The sequence below is a fragment of the Marmota monax genome, unplaced genomic scaffold (genome assembly GCF_021218885.2).
Source record: "Marmota monax isolate L192 unplaced genomic scaffold, Marmota_monax_Labrador192_F-V1.1 WCK01_AAM20220418_F8-fsc00018, whole genome shotgun sequence".
Lineage (NCBI taxonomy): Eukaryota > Metazoa > Chordata > Mammalia > Rodentia > Sciuridae > Marmota > Marmota monax.
Window position 1 is genome coordinate 4939551 of NW_026692201.1, and position 14984 is coordinate 4954534.

The window sequence follows — 14984 nt, forward strand, 5'->3', positions numbered from 1 at the left end:
CTTAAATATCTACTGAAATTAACTGATTTTTGTTTTCCTGTTTTTAAGAAATATAAAGGAACATAAGCTTCCTCCCTTTCCCATCCAACTGGGTACTGAACCCAGGGGCTCTCTACTACTGAACTATATATCCTCGGCCTCTTTTTTTGAGACCTTGTTTCACTAAGTTGCCCAGGCTGGCCTTAAATTTGTGATCCCACGTCAGTCTCCCAAGTTGCTAGGATTATAGGCATGTACCACAGCCAGTACCCAGTTTATTTCCTGTTTTCAGAGGCTGTGAGAGTTCCTGAGGTCATAGTTTATTCTACAATCTCTTGTATTGCAAAATCCAGTAAATAAAAAGAGCAAAGCAGCATGAAGTTAGGGAAAAGACTCTGTGCCTGGATAGGAAGGTCCCAGATCCTGACCTCTGTGAGCCTAGTGCACTACTTCCCATTTAATGCCACCTAGCCCCACATCATAGGGAAAAGAGCCTGCTGGAAATCCAGCTCAAAGAGATGCCTAGAACAATGTTCCCCTCTCTTGACTCTACCATGAATTTACCAGGGAACTTAAAAAAAAAAAAAAAAAAAAAAAAAGTGATTCCTGGTCCTATCTTCAGTCTGAGGTCCCTGGCTGCAGGTGTGGCCTGGGCAATAGGAATTTAAAAGCTCCTCAGGTGATTCTAACCTATGACACAGAGAAACAGGGGCCTAAAATCTCCACTTCTGTGGGCCCACTCAGGGCAAACAGGACCTACAAAAGATGAGGAGGTGGTAAGAGACAAAGATGCCTTCTTTCTGCAGGAACTTTTCCAGATTGTAATGGTTATTTGTTGATACCAACAAAAGGCAGGGGAAGTCAAGAACTCCTGTTATTATTACACCCAGGAGATGAGATCACTTTTCACATATAGCAAACACAGAAACTCAGTTTATGAACTGCCTCTGAAATAAAGCTCCAGTGCCAGGACATGTCTGTTCAGTGAATCACCAAGAGGTGGCATTCTAGCAGTGTGAATGTCACTTGATTTGCATGAAAAAACTTGGAGCTGTTTTTCAGAACCTCTGAAACAAGTCTCCTGGGTGGAAACTATTCCTTGTAAGCAAGGGCTGTGTCCTGAACGTGGACATCTGAGAGTGCCCTAACAGAAGGACAAGACAGTGTTTAAGGATTTCCTCATGTAGCATAAACCAAAGTGGCAGAGAAGGGCTCTGTGAAACAGCAGCCACCTCCATGTCGTTCACCAAGTGACCTTTTTGGGGCTCTCGGCCTAACCCTGGACTACAGCCACCTTGCCATGGTTCAAGAACAGGTACGGGCTCTGACCTATTCTGATTGATATAATGTTTCTAAGTAGAAAGGAAAGTAGATTCTTTTTCACTGCCTAGGAAACTAATATTCTTTGGGTTTGTTTTGTGTTTAAAGGTCCTCCTCTTGTCATTCATTGCTATACTGATTCCAGTATTAAAAACCCAACTATTTAAGTTTCTAAATGTTTGGGGCTGGAGATGCAGCTCAATGGTAGAGTGCACTAAAAAGAAAAAGGGAATATATATATATATATATATATATATATATATATATATATATATATATATATATATATATATATATATATATATATATATATATATATATACACACACACACACATATATATATATATCGTATCTAAGTGTTTCCAAAACCTTGAATCTTAAGGATCCTAAACTAAAAGTGTGGATTGGGTGGAGGGGGGACAGCCACCACTGTATTTGCTCCAGTTCAGTCCTGCTTGCTCAACAATTCAACAATACTAGGAAAGGACTAAACAGTGTTGCATTAGGGCAAATTACAGAATCAAGGGCTTCACCAACAGTTTCAGCTCCCCTGGGATTTGTTGTTATTGTCATGAACTTTCTTTATGGAAATCTTCAGACATATATAAAAGTAAAACAACTAGTATAATGAACCAAATGTACCCAAATGTACTTCAATGATTATCCCAATATGGCCAAAGTTGTTTCCTTCATGCCCCACCCTGAAATATTTTGAAGAAAATTCTAGACATAACACTTCATTTATAAGCATTTCTGTATCTCCAAAAGATAAGGACCATCATCACATATCAATCTGTTAGTATCATCAAATATCCAATCAGTGAAGACATTTTCCCAACTGTCAGATTTGGTTTTTTTATAGTTTATTTAAATAAGATTCTACCTGGTAAGCTCTATACAGTCATAATTAGCCATTGTGTTTCTTGAGTCTTTTCTAACAGAAGTTCTCCCATCTCTTTTTTCCTAAAATGTTCTGTTGTCCTACCAGTGTTTCCCACAGTTCTAAATACATCCCCATAGTGTCCTTTAACAAGTTCTTCCTCTATAGACCCTGAAGCTGATGAGATTCTGGAATATCTTCAGTTTTTTCATTTTTACCCCATCCTATCAAGATAAAGCTGACCTTCCTCCACCTGTATTCTACCTCCTGGTCTCCTGCCATCTTTGCACACCACAAGCACCAAAGTTCAGAGCTGATTAAAAAAAAAAAAAAAAAAAAAACTAGCTTGTATACATACAGAGAAACCAAGGAACCCTTTGAGAGTATCCAAGGTCCAAGGTCCAATCACTGCAGCCAACAATACCCCATTAAGAAAAGCATCCATCTAGAAGAAAAAGTTGGCTACGATCTACATACTGTGGGGTCGGGCTCCAAATTCCTCAATAGGACACCCATAGCACAAAAGTTAATAACTAGAATCAACAAATGGGACTTACTCAAACTAAAAAGTTTTTTCTCAGCAAAAGATACAATAAGAGAGGTAAATAGAGAGCCTACATCCTGGGAACAAATCTTTACTCCTCACACTTCAGATAGAGCCCTAATATCCAGAGTATACAAAGAACTCAAAAAATTAGACAATAAGAGAACAAACAACCCAATCAACAAATGGGCCAAGGACCTGAACAGACACTTCTCAGAGGAGGACATACAATCAATCAACAAGTACATGAAAAAATGCTCACCATCTCTAGCAGTCAGAGAAATGCAAATCAAAACCACCCTAAGATACCATCTCACTCCAGTTAGATTGGCAGCCATTATGAAGTCAAACAACAACAAGTGCTGGCGAGGATGTGGGGAAAAGGGTACACTTGTACATTGCTGGTGGGACTGCAAATTGGTGCAGCCAATTTGGAAAGCAGTATGGAGATTTCTTGGAAAGCTGGGAATGGAGCCACCATTTGACCCAGCTATTCCCCTTCTCGGTCTATTCCCTAAAGACCTAAAAAGAGCATGCTACAGGGACACTGCTACATCCATGTTCATAGCAGCACAATTCACAATAGCAAGACTGTGGAACCAACCTAGATGCCCTTCAATGGATGAATGGATAAAAAAATGTGGCATTTATACACAATGGAGTATTACTCTGCATTAAAAAATGACAAAATGATAGAATTTACAGGGAAATGGATGGCATTAGAGCAGATTATGCTAAGTGAAGCTAGCCAATCCCTAAAAAACAAATGCCAAATGTCTTCTTTGATATAAGGAGAGTAACTAAGAACAGAGTAGGGTCGAAGAGCATGAGAAGAAGATTAACATTAAACAGGGATGAGAGGTGGGAGGGAAAGGGAGAGAGAAGGGAAAATGCATGGAAATGGAAGGAGACCCTCAGAGTTATACAAAAGTACATACAAGAGGAAGTGAGGGGAAGGGGAAAAATAATATAAGGGGGACAAACGAATGTCAGTAGAGGGAGCAGAGAGAGAAGAGGGGAGGGGAGGGGAGGGGAGGGGAGGGGAGGGGGGATAGTAGAGGATAGGAAAGGCAGCAGAATACAACAGACACTAGTATGGCAATATGTAAATCAATGGATGTGTAATTGATGTGATTCTGCAATCTGTATATGGGGTAAAAATGGGAGCTCATAACCCACTTGAATCAAATTGTGAAATATGATATATCAAGAACTATGTAATGTTTTGAACAGCCAACAATAAAAAATTTAAAAAAAAATAAAATAAAATAGGGCATTTAAATTCTAAAAAAAAAAAAAAAGAAAGAAAAGCATCCATCAAAACTACAGCTAGTTACACAAGGGATTTTTTTTTTTTTTTGGTATAGGGATTGAACCCAGGGGCGCTTAACACCTAAACCACATTCCCAGACCTTTTTTTGTATTTTATTTAGATATAGGGTCTCACTAAATTAGCTGAGGTTGGCTTTGAACTTGCGATCCTCTTGTCTCAGCCTCCCAAACTGCTGGGATTATAGGTGTTTGCCACCATGCCTAGCTATACACAGGATCTTTACCTAGCTAAGACAACCTCACAGTTAAGAAATAAGGAGGACAGTCACTCACTGCCAAGGTTTGCTGAAGTGCACAGTGGTGGAAGTGAGAGTGAGCAGAACACACTACTGCTCTAATGTAAAGGAAGCACAGCAGAGACAACTGGGACTGAGGCCAGGCTAAACAGAACTTCCGTATGGCATCTCTCACACTTGGTATGACTTTATCTTTTCTCCTCCTCCCCCCCCCCACTTTTTTCTTTTTTGGTTCCAGAAACTGAACCCAGAAGTGCTTAACCACTGAGCCACATCCCCAACCCTTTTTATTTTTTGAGAAAGGATCTCACTAAGTTACGTAAGGCCTCCCTAAGTTGCTGAAGCTGGCTTTGAACGTGCAATCCTCCTACCTCCGTCTCCTGAGTTGCTGGGATTATAGGCATACACCTCTGCACCTGGCTTTTGGTCCCCCTTTTATAGGTGTGCTTGCTTCAAAGTTTATTGCAAGTGGCTGGAGGTCCCAAGAGATAAGGGTATAACTAAGAGATCTTTTAACATACAATATATCTAAAGGATACACATCCACTCTCTCCATGCTTCTTATGTGAGACAGAAATTATTGGCTGTTCATCCATATCCATTCCTCCCATTGTCCTCAATGATTAAATCCAAAAATTTTTTTTTTTTTTTGGGGGGGGGTTACTGGGGATTGAACCAGGGGCACTTAACCACCAGCCACATCCCCAGTCCTTTTTATTTTCTATTTTGAAATAGGGTCTCACTAAATTGCATAGGGCCTTGCTAAATTTCTGAGTCTGTCTTTGAACTTGCGAACTTCCTGTCTCAGCCTCCAAGGTCACTATGATTACAGCAAGTAAGCACCCCTGAGGCCAGCTTAAATCCCAATTTCATTCAAGATGGCAATATGTCCAACTGTTAAAAGTAACACATTCCAGCCTTCTTCTGTAGATAGGCATGGCCATTCACTCTAACCAATAAAGTATAGGCAGAAGTTATTAGGTATGACTTTAAATATAGTTCCTTAAGAAAGGAAAAGCAGAGGTTGAGGATGTAGAGTGCTTTGTCTACCATGTGCAAGACCCTGGCTTCTATCCCCAGTCACAGTAGTGAAAAATGACAGAGGGGAGAGGGGCTGGGAAGAAAACAAGCAGATGAGGTTGCTCCCTTGCATACTCATTCTTTTCCCTGCTTTGGAACTCAGGTATAACAGTTTGAGCAGATATCATGGGCCATAAGATAGACTGCAATACTTGTTTAAAATTCTTCCTTCCTGGGCTGGGGTTGTAGTTCTGTGATACAGCGCTTGCCTGGCACGTGTGAGGCACTGGGTTCAACCCCCAGCACCACATTAACTAATTAATTAATTAATTAAGGTACTGTGTCCATCTACAATTAAAACTATATTTTTAAAAATTCTTCCTTCCTTCCACTGTGAGAAAAACAGGCCTCCCCACCCCAGTCTCTGAATGTGCCAGTAGAATGTGGATAAAGTCACTGCACAATTCCAAATAGGGTTTCAGAGGGACCACGTTTCCAGACTCTCCTCATGTGGCCTTGACCCCCACGAGAAGACTCGCATCCTCCATGAGGAGAGGAGCATCCCCCACAGTCTTCTTGATCTGGTTCCTAGAATAAGAAGCAAATAAAGCAGAACTGTCATGTTCTCAAGTAGAACTGCCACTACCAACTCAAAGATCCAGGAGCAAAAGACAAATATTTCTTCTTTTAGACCTCGATATCCTGGGATTGCTTGGGACATATTAGTGAGGCAAAAGCTGGCTAATACAGATCATAAGATGACTTTGAATAGAGAAAGAAGAGCAGCAACAGTTATTTTTCCCCCAAGTACTGGGGATTGAACTCTAGGAGGCTCCACCACCAAGCTATATCCCCAAACCTTTTTATTTTTTACTTTTAGATGGGGTCTAGGTAAATTGCCAAGGCTGGCCTTGAATTTGTAATCCTCCTGCCTCAGCCTCGCAAGTGCCTAGGTTTATAGTCATATACCACCACACCTGACTAATATGTTTTAAGGTATATAAACCATTTATTAACAGACAAGGCTACAAATTATTTCTCCTTGGACACACCCACAGCTAATGGGCCCTGGCAGCCAGTGATCTTTGTGTGCTAACCTTGAACAGGAAGACCCCAGAAGTGGCACAGCCCTCTATGAGCCAGGATATTTTTCAGTTGCTTCAGGTCTTTACAGAGCTTGTTGTTCAGACCTCTGACCTGGCTGTGTTTTACACCCTTTACCCTTCTGTCTATCTAAAAACCAGTCTGGAGTCTTCGTTGGTGTGGATTCTGCACAACTGTGATTATACATTCCATCTTACTTGTTTGTGAGATCTATAGCTCCACTGGTGAGGTCAGTGTCTGCTTTCCTCAGCAGCACAGGACAATGTTCAACACATTCCCTGAACAGCTAAGAGAGCCAAGGCTATCTTCCACCACTTACTGATGCTGGTGTTGCATACTCACAAACATGCTGGGACCTCTCAGACACCACTAGGGACAAGGCAGGGGCACCAGTGGTGGCGTGCACGCCTGCTGTGGAGGAAAAGTTAATGTTTCTTTACATATTAGGCATTGTTCTAAGAAGCCATTAACTGTTCTTAAACCAACAAGCTACACCACCTCTTCCCTCCACTGTTATGGTTACTATTAAGATCTTGGTGTATTTCCCTCCACTTATTTTCCCCCACACAAATATGCTATGTTAGTTTTGAAACATATATGAAATACTAGGCCAGTGCTTTTTCCATCATGTCTCAGTTACTTCCCTCCTCTAATTACTGGTGCATATAACAGGCAAGAGCCTTACACATTTTACATGAAGAAAAAAGTTATATTCTCAAGGTCACAGCAACTCCTAGCTAACAATCACCATCAAAAACAACAGCATGCCTGTAATCTCAGTGGCTTGGAGGCTGAGACAGGAGAATCGTGAGTTCAAAGCCAGCCTCAGCAATGGTGAGGTGATAAGCAACTCAGTAAGACCCTGTCTCTAAATTTGAAAAAAAAAAAAAATAGCTCATACCTGAGATGTCAGCAATATGGTGAACTAGGAAGCTCCAGACCCCCTTTTTTCCCCTGGAGACATAAAGAGAGAGAGAGAGAGAAACAGAGGGGGGATGGCTCTGTAACAGTCAAAGACCTATAACAACTAATAGAGATCATCCAATCAAGAAAAGGCCCCATTCAAAATAGTAGGAAACCTCCTGGGGCTTTTGCTCACTTTTACCACCTTTCCCCACCAGTGAGCACAGCCTTGGTCTGGAGGAGTTAGCACCTTAGTTCTCAGTTTTCTTTCCCAAACTGGAGGAAGCAGAGCAGATCTTCTCAGGCAGAAAGAAGCAATAAGGTCTGCTCGAGGAAGCAGCAGGGGTATCTAGACTGAAAAATGTCTGAGACGGTTCTTTGGGAAATTAAGACTTTTAAAGGAAACTGTTAGGGACTGAGGGTCTAGCACGGTGGTAAGGTGCTTATCTAGAATGCGTGAAGCCTGGATTTGATACCTAACACTGCCCCCCCACACACAGATACACACAAAGACAGCTGTGAGTCAGTCACGGTAGCACATACCTGGAAGCCCAACTGCTGGGAAGGCTGATGCAGGAGGATTGCAAGTTTGAGGTCAGCCTGGGAAATAGCCAGACTTTATCTTAAAATAAAATAAAAGGATATAGGAAGCCAAGCACAGTGGCACACACCTTTAATCCTAGCAACTCAAAAGGCTGAGGCAGGAATGTCTCAAGTTCAAAGACAGCCTCAGCAACTTAGTGAGACCCTAAGCAACTTATCAAGATCCTGTCTCAAAATAAAACATAAAAGGGGCTGGTTGTGGCTCAGTGGTACAGTGCTTGCCTAGCATGAGTGAGGCACTGGGTTCAATTCTCAGCTCCACATACAAATAAATAAAAATAAAGATCCATTGACAACTAAAAAAAAAAAGGCTGGAGTATGCAGCAGTGATTAAGCAACCCTGGGTTCAATTCTTGATACCAGAAAAAAAAAAAAAAAGAAAGAAAAAAAAAGGCTAGGGATGTAGCTCAGAGGGAGAGTACTTGTCTAGCACACACCAGGCCTGGAGTTCAATCCCCAGTACACACACACACACACACAAAAAAAAAAAAAAAAAAAAAAAAAAGCAACTACATGTCAAGGTGATTGAACAGCCACATTCAGGCCCAAACCACGAGCATGCTCAGAAAAGTCCTGGAATGATCATTCCAAAGCTCAGAACATGACAACTAGCTAGTGAAAACTGCTCTGATACAAAGAAAATCTGTAAAAATGAGGAGAGGTGGCTATTCTTTCAAATACTCAATTATCAACAAAACCAACAACAGAAAAAAAAATCACAAGGCATACAAACCTGAAAACACAGCCCATTCAAAGAAAGAAAGTGACACTAACCATCCCCAAAGAAACACAGGCATGAGACTTACTGGACAAAGACTTTAAAACAACTACCTTTTGTTGTTGTTGTTGTTTTAAACTGGGGACTGAACATAGGGGAAGTTTACCACTGAGTCAGATCCTCAGCCACTTTATTTTTATTTTGAGACAGGGTGAAGCTAAGTTACTGAGGTTGGCCTTGAACTTGCAATCCACCTGCCTCAGCCTCAAATTATTATTATAATTTTGGTTTGTAGTTCCACTTTTTATTTTCTACAGGATTTCAAAGGCAAATTCAAAAAAAAGTAATTATAAATCTATGTTAACGAATACATAATACAGTATATGAAGATGTCATTTGTGACATAGATAACATAAGGTGTAAAGGATTAATATTTGTATGCAGAAAAGTCAGTTGGTGTCAATTAAAATAGATTGGCTAGTGTGGTGGCTCATGCCTATAATGCCAGAAACTCAGGAGGCTGAGGTAGGAGTATCACAAGTTCAAGACCAGCCTTAGCAACTTAGTGAGGTCCTAAGCAACTTATTTAGAAAAGGTCTGGGGAAGTAGCTCAATGATAAAGTGTCCCATGGTAACCACACAGGAAATCTGTTTAGAATAAACCAAAAGGAAATGAGAAGGGAATCAAAACAGATCACTACTGAAAATCATGTAACACAAAGGAAGCTAGAGTAAAGGAGACAATGAGAGATAAAGAACAAACTTTAAGGGCTGGGGTTGTGGCTGAGGGAGAGCGCTTGCCTCATACGCGTGAGGCACTGGGTTCAATCCTTAACACCACATAAAAATAAAAAATAAAGATATTGTGTCCACCTATAACTAAAAAAAATATTTTAAAAAAACTATAAGACTTCATTGGTAGGACTTGCCTACGATGTATAGGGTCCTGGGTTGAAGGAAGGGAAGGAGGAAAGGAAGAAACTGTAAGATATACAAAAAACAAAATGGCATAACAACAAATCCCATCAACTATAACACACCAATAAAAAATGGTAAATGTTAAGTCCTTCCATATCAATAATAATTGAAACAAATGAAATAAAGTGTGCGATAAATAAAGTTATACATTGGAAGAACAGATTTTGAAAAACATGAGCCAACACTATGTTGTACATATGACTCACTTTAGATTAAAAGTGAGGTTGAAAGTGAAAGGATGGGAAAAGATATTCCATGCAAATAGTAACCAAGGGAGAGCAGGGGTGCTTATACTAATATCAGATGCAATCCACTTTCCACCAAAAACTGTCATAAAAGACAAAGGAGGGGGCTGGGGATGTGGCACAGCAGTAGAGCACTCACCTCGCACATGGGAGGGCCTAGGTTTGATCCTCAGCACCACAAATCCTAATCTATAAGGATCTCAATTGTGTCACTTGCAAAATAACAACAGTACCTACCTAGTAAGATTCTTGTGAGGCTAAGCAACCATAGAGCTGAAAGTCATAATGAATTTGAGCTGAGCCACTGACACATTACTTGACGTCTATGTACCTCAGTATCCCCATTTATAAAACAGAAATAACAGTACCAACCACATAGCTTTGCTATGATAAATTACATGAGTGAATCTACATAACATTTTCAGAAAAGCAGTTGGCACCCTATGTAATTTCAGCTATTATTATTATTTATTTTAGTTGTTGTTATTTGTAATCAGAAAACACTACCAAACTGGGCCATTTATACTATGCTTCCTTCCCCCATGGGCATTGGGCTTTGGACACATTACTTGTTTTAACTAATGGGATGTGAAATTCATCACATTCCAGCAGAAACTGTAAACTCAATTTGTATTCAGGCTCTTGTTCCTGTGCCTTCTGCCACAAGAAGGGCATGACTAAATCAGAGCACCCTCAGTCCAGGAATGGGAAGACCCATGGAACAGACCTGAACCCACCCTGCAGTGGAACAGTCTATTAAAAAAGAAATTGCAGAAAGCCACTCCTTTGGACTAAGCTCCTGCACCAGACCACAAAGACCAGACTAAAAGTCAAAATGGAGTCATTTATAATAAAGTTCCAGTCACCAAACCCAAACTGAGTTGTTATCTGAACTTCGGAGAAAGTATTATTTCCCAAACAGGCCAGCTTCAATGAACATGATAAGATACTTAAACTAAACTGCTATGATTTTGTCCTTTGACAAGTCACAGCAGCTGACCCAAAGTCACCAACCCATAATGTGAGCAAGAAATTGAGATTTGCTGTTGTGGGCTACCGATATGTTTAGATTGTTACAAAGCATGACTGAAAAAAAAGATGATTCAAATAAAACCCATCACAAATATCTTATCTCTTACCATCAAACTTATTCCTGGTCCTATAAGCCTTCTTTGTACTAATAGCACCATCATTTACCTATATACCCAGACCCCATTAGAAACTCCACTGTCATCAATGATTCCTCACTCACTTCTTCCCATTCTACTCCATCATTAATTCTAAAATCTGCTCCTCAGGTATACATACCCTTCCTCCTACTTAGAACCATAGCTCTGACCCCCCACCATCATCTCAAGACTCAACTCTTAACTGTCACCTAACTTTAGGTACCAATCCATCCTCCACATTGCCACCACACTGATGATTCCACTGAATCCATAGGATCACGTCACTTCTCTACTTAAATACTCTAGTGGATAGCCTGCAAAATGAAATCTAAATGTGGCATTCTAAATCTAAATACGGCAGGGACCTCCTTTGTCTTCCAGTCCTCACAACCATTATATATATTTTTTTGAGATGTAGATCTTACTATGTTGCCCAGGCTGGTCTCAAATGATCCTCCCACGTCAACCTTCTGAATGCTGGGACTACAGGCACGTGTCACTACACCCAGTTTACACACTTTAATAACCTAAGTTTAATACCTATATTCTTGAAACTCTCTTGGTATAGTCTGAACTCCTTTCTCCATTCTGAATTTGGCTAGCTCTTTTACAACAAAGATCCATCTCACCCATTCCTTCCTATTATACCTAGCTTTTAAAAAAAAATTTAGTTGTAGATGTACACAATACCTTTATTTTATTTATTTTTAGGTGGTGTTAGGGATCCAACCCAGCGCCTCACATGTGGTAGGCACGCGCTCTACGGCTGAGTTAGAACCCCAGCCCCTGTGACTACTTTTTTAAGCTTTAGAGACCACTTACCACACTGAGGAGCTTTCTTGTCCATTCTTCCCCCAGAATTAAGTTCCATTTATTTAGACCAAATACCTAAAATAATGCCTAGACCACAGTAATCACTTAATGTTTCTGATTAAACATTCTACCTAGACAAATAATTTTGTTATTTGCACAATTTACATATTATTCGTTTAAGCTTAGAAATCGTAGACAGACGATTTTCCAGCCCTAATATTTCACAGGCTGTGAGTTGTTTCTTTGACCTTCTGAAATCTCCCAATTCCAAGAAAAGCCATTCCAAAGACAATGTGAGAGATGTATTTTCTATTAATATAATTATTAAAATCTGGTAAGCATAGTTCAGCGCTAGCTGTGCTAGGCCGGTGGCTCCCAACCTAGCTGCCATTATTCTCCTAACGACTTCACAACAATGCAAACTCTAGGACCTCACCCTAGAAAACTCAGAAGGTAGGGATTAGGCAGCTGCATTTTCAACAAACTCCCCAAGTAACAATGCTACGACGAGTTTCCTTCTTCAAAACTTCACAGCACCCTAGTGCGTCCCCTCATCACTAGAGCTCTAGAGAAAAGAAGAGCAGCTGTTAAAGTATGCCCAACCTCCACTCGCTGCCTAGTCCCGTGGGTCCGGCACTGACAGGCCACTAGTACACTCACACAGCCTACCTGGTAGATGGCAGAGCCGGAGTCCAGCTGGGTGCCCAACGCCGCCACAGAGTCCCCGTGATAGGCGCGCAGCCCCGGGGCAGCGGCGCGGAAGCAGGGCCGCAGAACTGACCGCAGGGGGGCCCACATAGCTGCGGTGTACGTAGCAAGGGCAGCCGACGCCCGTCGGGAGCAGGTTCTTTCCCCGGGTTTGCGGCTAAGGTTCGACTAGCGTCCTTTAGGCGCCAGCGGCAGACCCTCAGGTTCCCAGGCAAGCCCCCGCACGTGCCTGCCTATGCCAACCCCCATTGGCCAGTGCCGCGCACCACGCCTCCAAATTCAGCCAATAAGGAACAAGAGCGCAGCCCCGCGAGGTTCTGTCCCATCGCGATCCCAGAAGCCCTGGCGCTGGGACGAGGCGTGTCCAGCCGTGCTGAGCTGAGAGAACCGCGGTTGGGTTTGTATCGTTGGGGTGTTCGTACAACAACCCACACAGCGCGATAACTACCGTAGTGCAGCACTGGGGAATCTCATCTGATCTAGTCCTTTCGCTGGAGATCTTAAACACTTTTCTGATTATTTTCACTACGTGATAGATTGTGGATCTCAGTGTTGGGATCTTTAGATAAAGAACCCTACACATATTCATAAAAATTAAAAACACTCTACAAAATGCCTTGAAACTTTTTAATTCAAATGTGTATTGAACATTTACTGCCCACTACTCGATTGGTTGCTTAGGCGACTGAATAAAGGTAAAAATGTGAGGACCCTAGGAAAAAGCGGGCAGAGAGAGAGGGTGTGGCTACCAGCTAGAAATAAACCTGGTTCCGGACTTCAAGGTGCTTGGAAAAAAAAACGAAAAGCGGAGAGGGTGGGGAATGATATTGGCCAAATTATATTGTTATATTTTGTGCATGTACAATGTATAAAGCTAATCCTATCATTAGGTACAACTATAATGCACCAATAAAAAGTGTGGGAATTAAATTAAAAATAATTTTTAAAATAGAGAACTTCAGACGGAGCAGAGTACATCTCTCTCAGAACTTGATCTTCCGCTCAACAACAACAAACACAAATCAAATGATAATATTAGCTGTGGTACCACCACAATTAATATGCTCATAACGTATTAATGACAAAAACAGTTTATAAAATGATTGCTTTTAAAAAGTAAAAATAAAATAAAAATTTTTAAATGTAATAAAATTGACCACCTAAGTGTCAGATTTGTAGGACAGACATTAAAGGAACAGAATGCCATGAGGAAAGTGAGGTAGCTGAACAAAGCCTTGTTGAGGCTCCCCAACACCCTCTACAGTACTGGGGATTGAAACCAGGGGCCTCTACCATTGAGCTATATCCCCAGCCTTTTTTATTTTTTATGTTGATCCAAGGTCTCACTAACATGCCCAGGCTGGCCTAAACCTTGTAATCCTGCTTGAGCCTTCTGATATTACAGGCTTGAGACACCACTGCAACTAGCTTTGCAGTAGCTTTGAATATGAACAGAGCCCCAAACTTGGCTAGGCTTGGTGCAAATGGAGAACAGCCAGCAGCATGTGGGGCAAGCACAAGAGCAGGAGCTCAACTGGAAAGTTCTGATTTACAATGTGTGTGCTGCCAGTGTTCAATAGAAAAATGGCTCTAAAAACTGACTCTTCAAATGCATTAAGGTAACAGGAGAGAGACTGTGTTTGACATTCAAATTGTCACACTTTTTCTCTAAATAGTTCTTCAATAATGCAAACATACTTAAAAAACCACCTTCTGACCACAGAAAAGACAGGATAGAATATAATTCCTTACTTTCTTTAAAAATCTTCCCATCATGTTTATTTATTGTAACTCAATGTTGTTGTTGTTCTTGGTGGTGGTGGTGGTGGTGGTGGTGGTGTTTTGATACCAGGGATCGAACCCAGTGGCACTTAATCACTGAGCCACATCCCCAGTCCTTTTTACTCTATATTTGTTTGTTTGAGTCAGGGTCTCACGTTGCTGAGGCTACCTTTGAACTTGCTATCCTCCTGCCTCAGCCTTTTGAGCCATGGAATTACAGTGTGCACCACTGAACGTGGCTCTTGTAACTTTTATCACATGAAGCTCATTGGAAATTGTATAATGCTCCCAGAATAGGGAAGTAGAAAAATGCAAAAGGTCAAGTGACCCCAAAATTACCTAGCTCACTACTGAGATGATACTCAGAGGTTAGAGTTATGACTTAGCCACCTGATGGGTTTTTTTTAAAGAAATTTTATGTTGGAAATAAAAGAATTGAATTTTCGCCCCCAGGGCCCATCTCTATAGCCTGGGGTACCTCCTTTCCCCTCTCCCCTCAGCCCCACTCCCATGCATTGCTTATTCCCATGGGTGGCCCTCCTCTACATGCTTTCTCTCTGCCCAGGGCAGCTTTCCACCACCACACCTTCCTATTCTAACTACTACACATGGTGGGTTCATACACATCCTTCAAAACATGGCTTAAGA

At 41.3% G+C, this 14984-nt stretch overlaps 1 protein-coding gene across 2 annotated transcripts in view; it reads right to left on the reverse strand.

Annotated features, from left to right (window-relative positions):
• Mccc2 (methylcrotonyl-CoA carboxylase subunit 2) overlaps positions 1-12787 on the reverse strand; it is a 79195-nt gene extending 66408 nt beyond the window's left edge. The window contains exon 1 of one of the 2 annotated variants that reach the window (XM_058574201.1): positions 12516-12787. In XM_058574201.1, coding sequence (XP_058430184.1) covers positions 12516-12644 — 129 coding nt within the window. In that variant the 5' untranslated portion in view covers positions 12645-12787. The remainder of the gene's footprint in view (positions 1-12515) is intronic. The other variant, XM_046427399.2, reaches the window with a different exon arrangement.
• Between the last annotated feature and the right edge of the window lie 2197 nt (positions 12788-14984).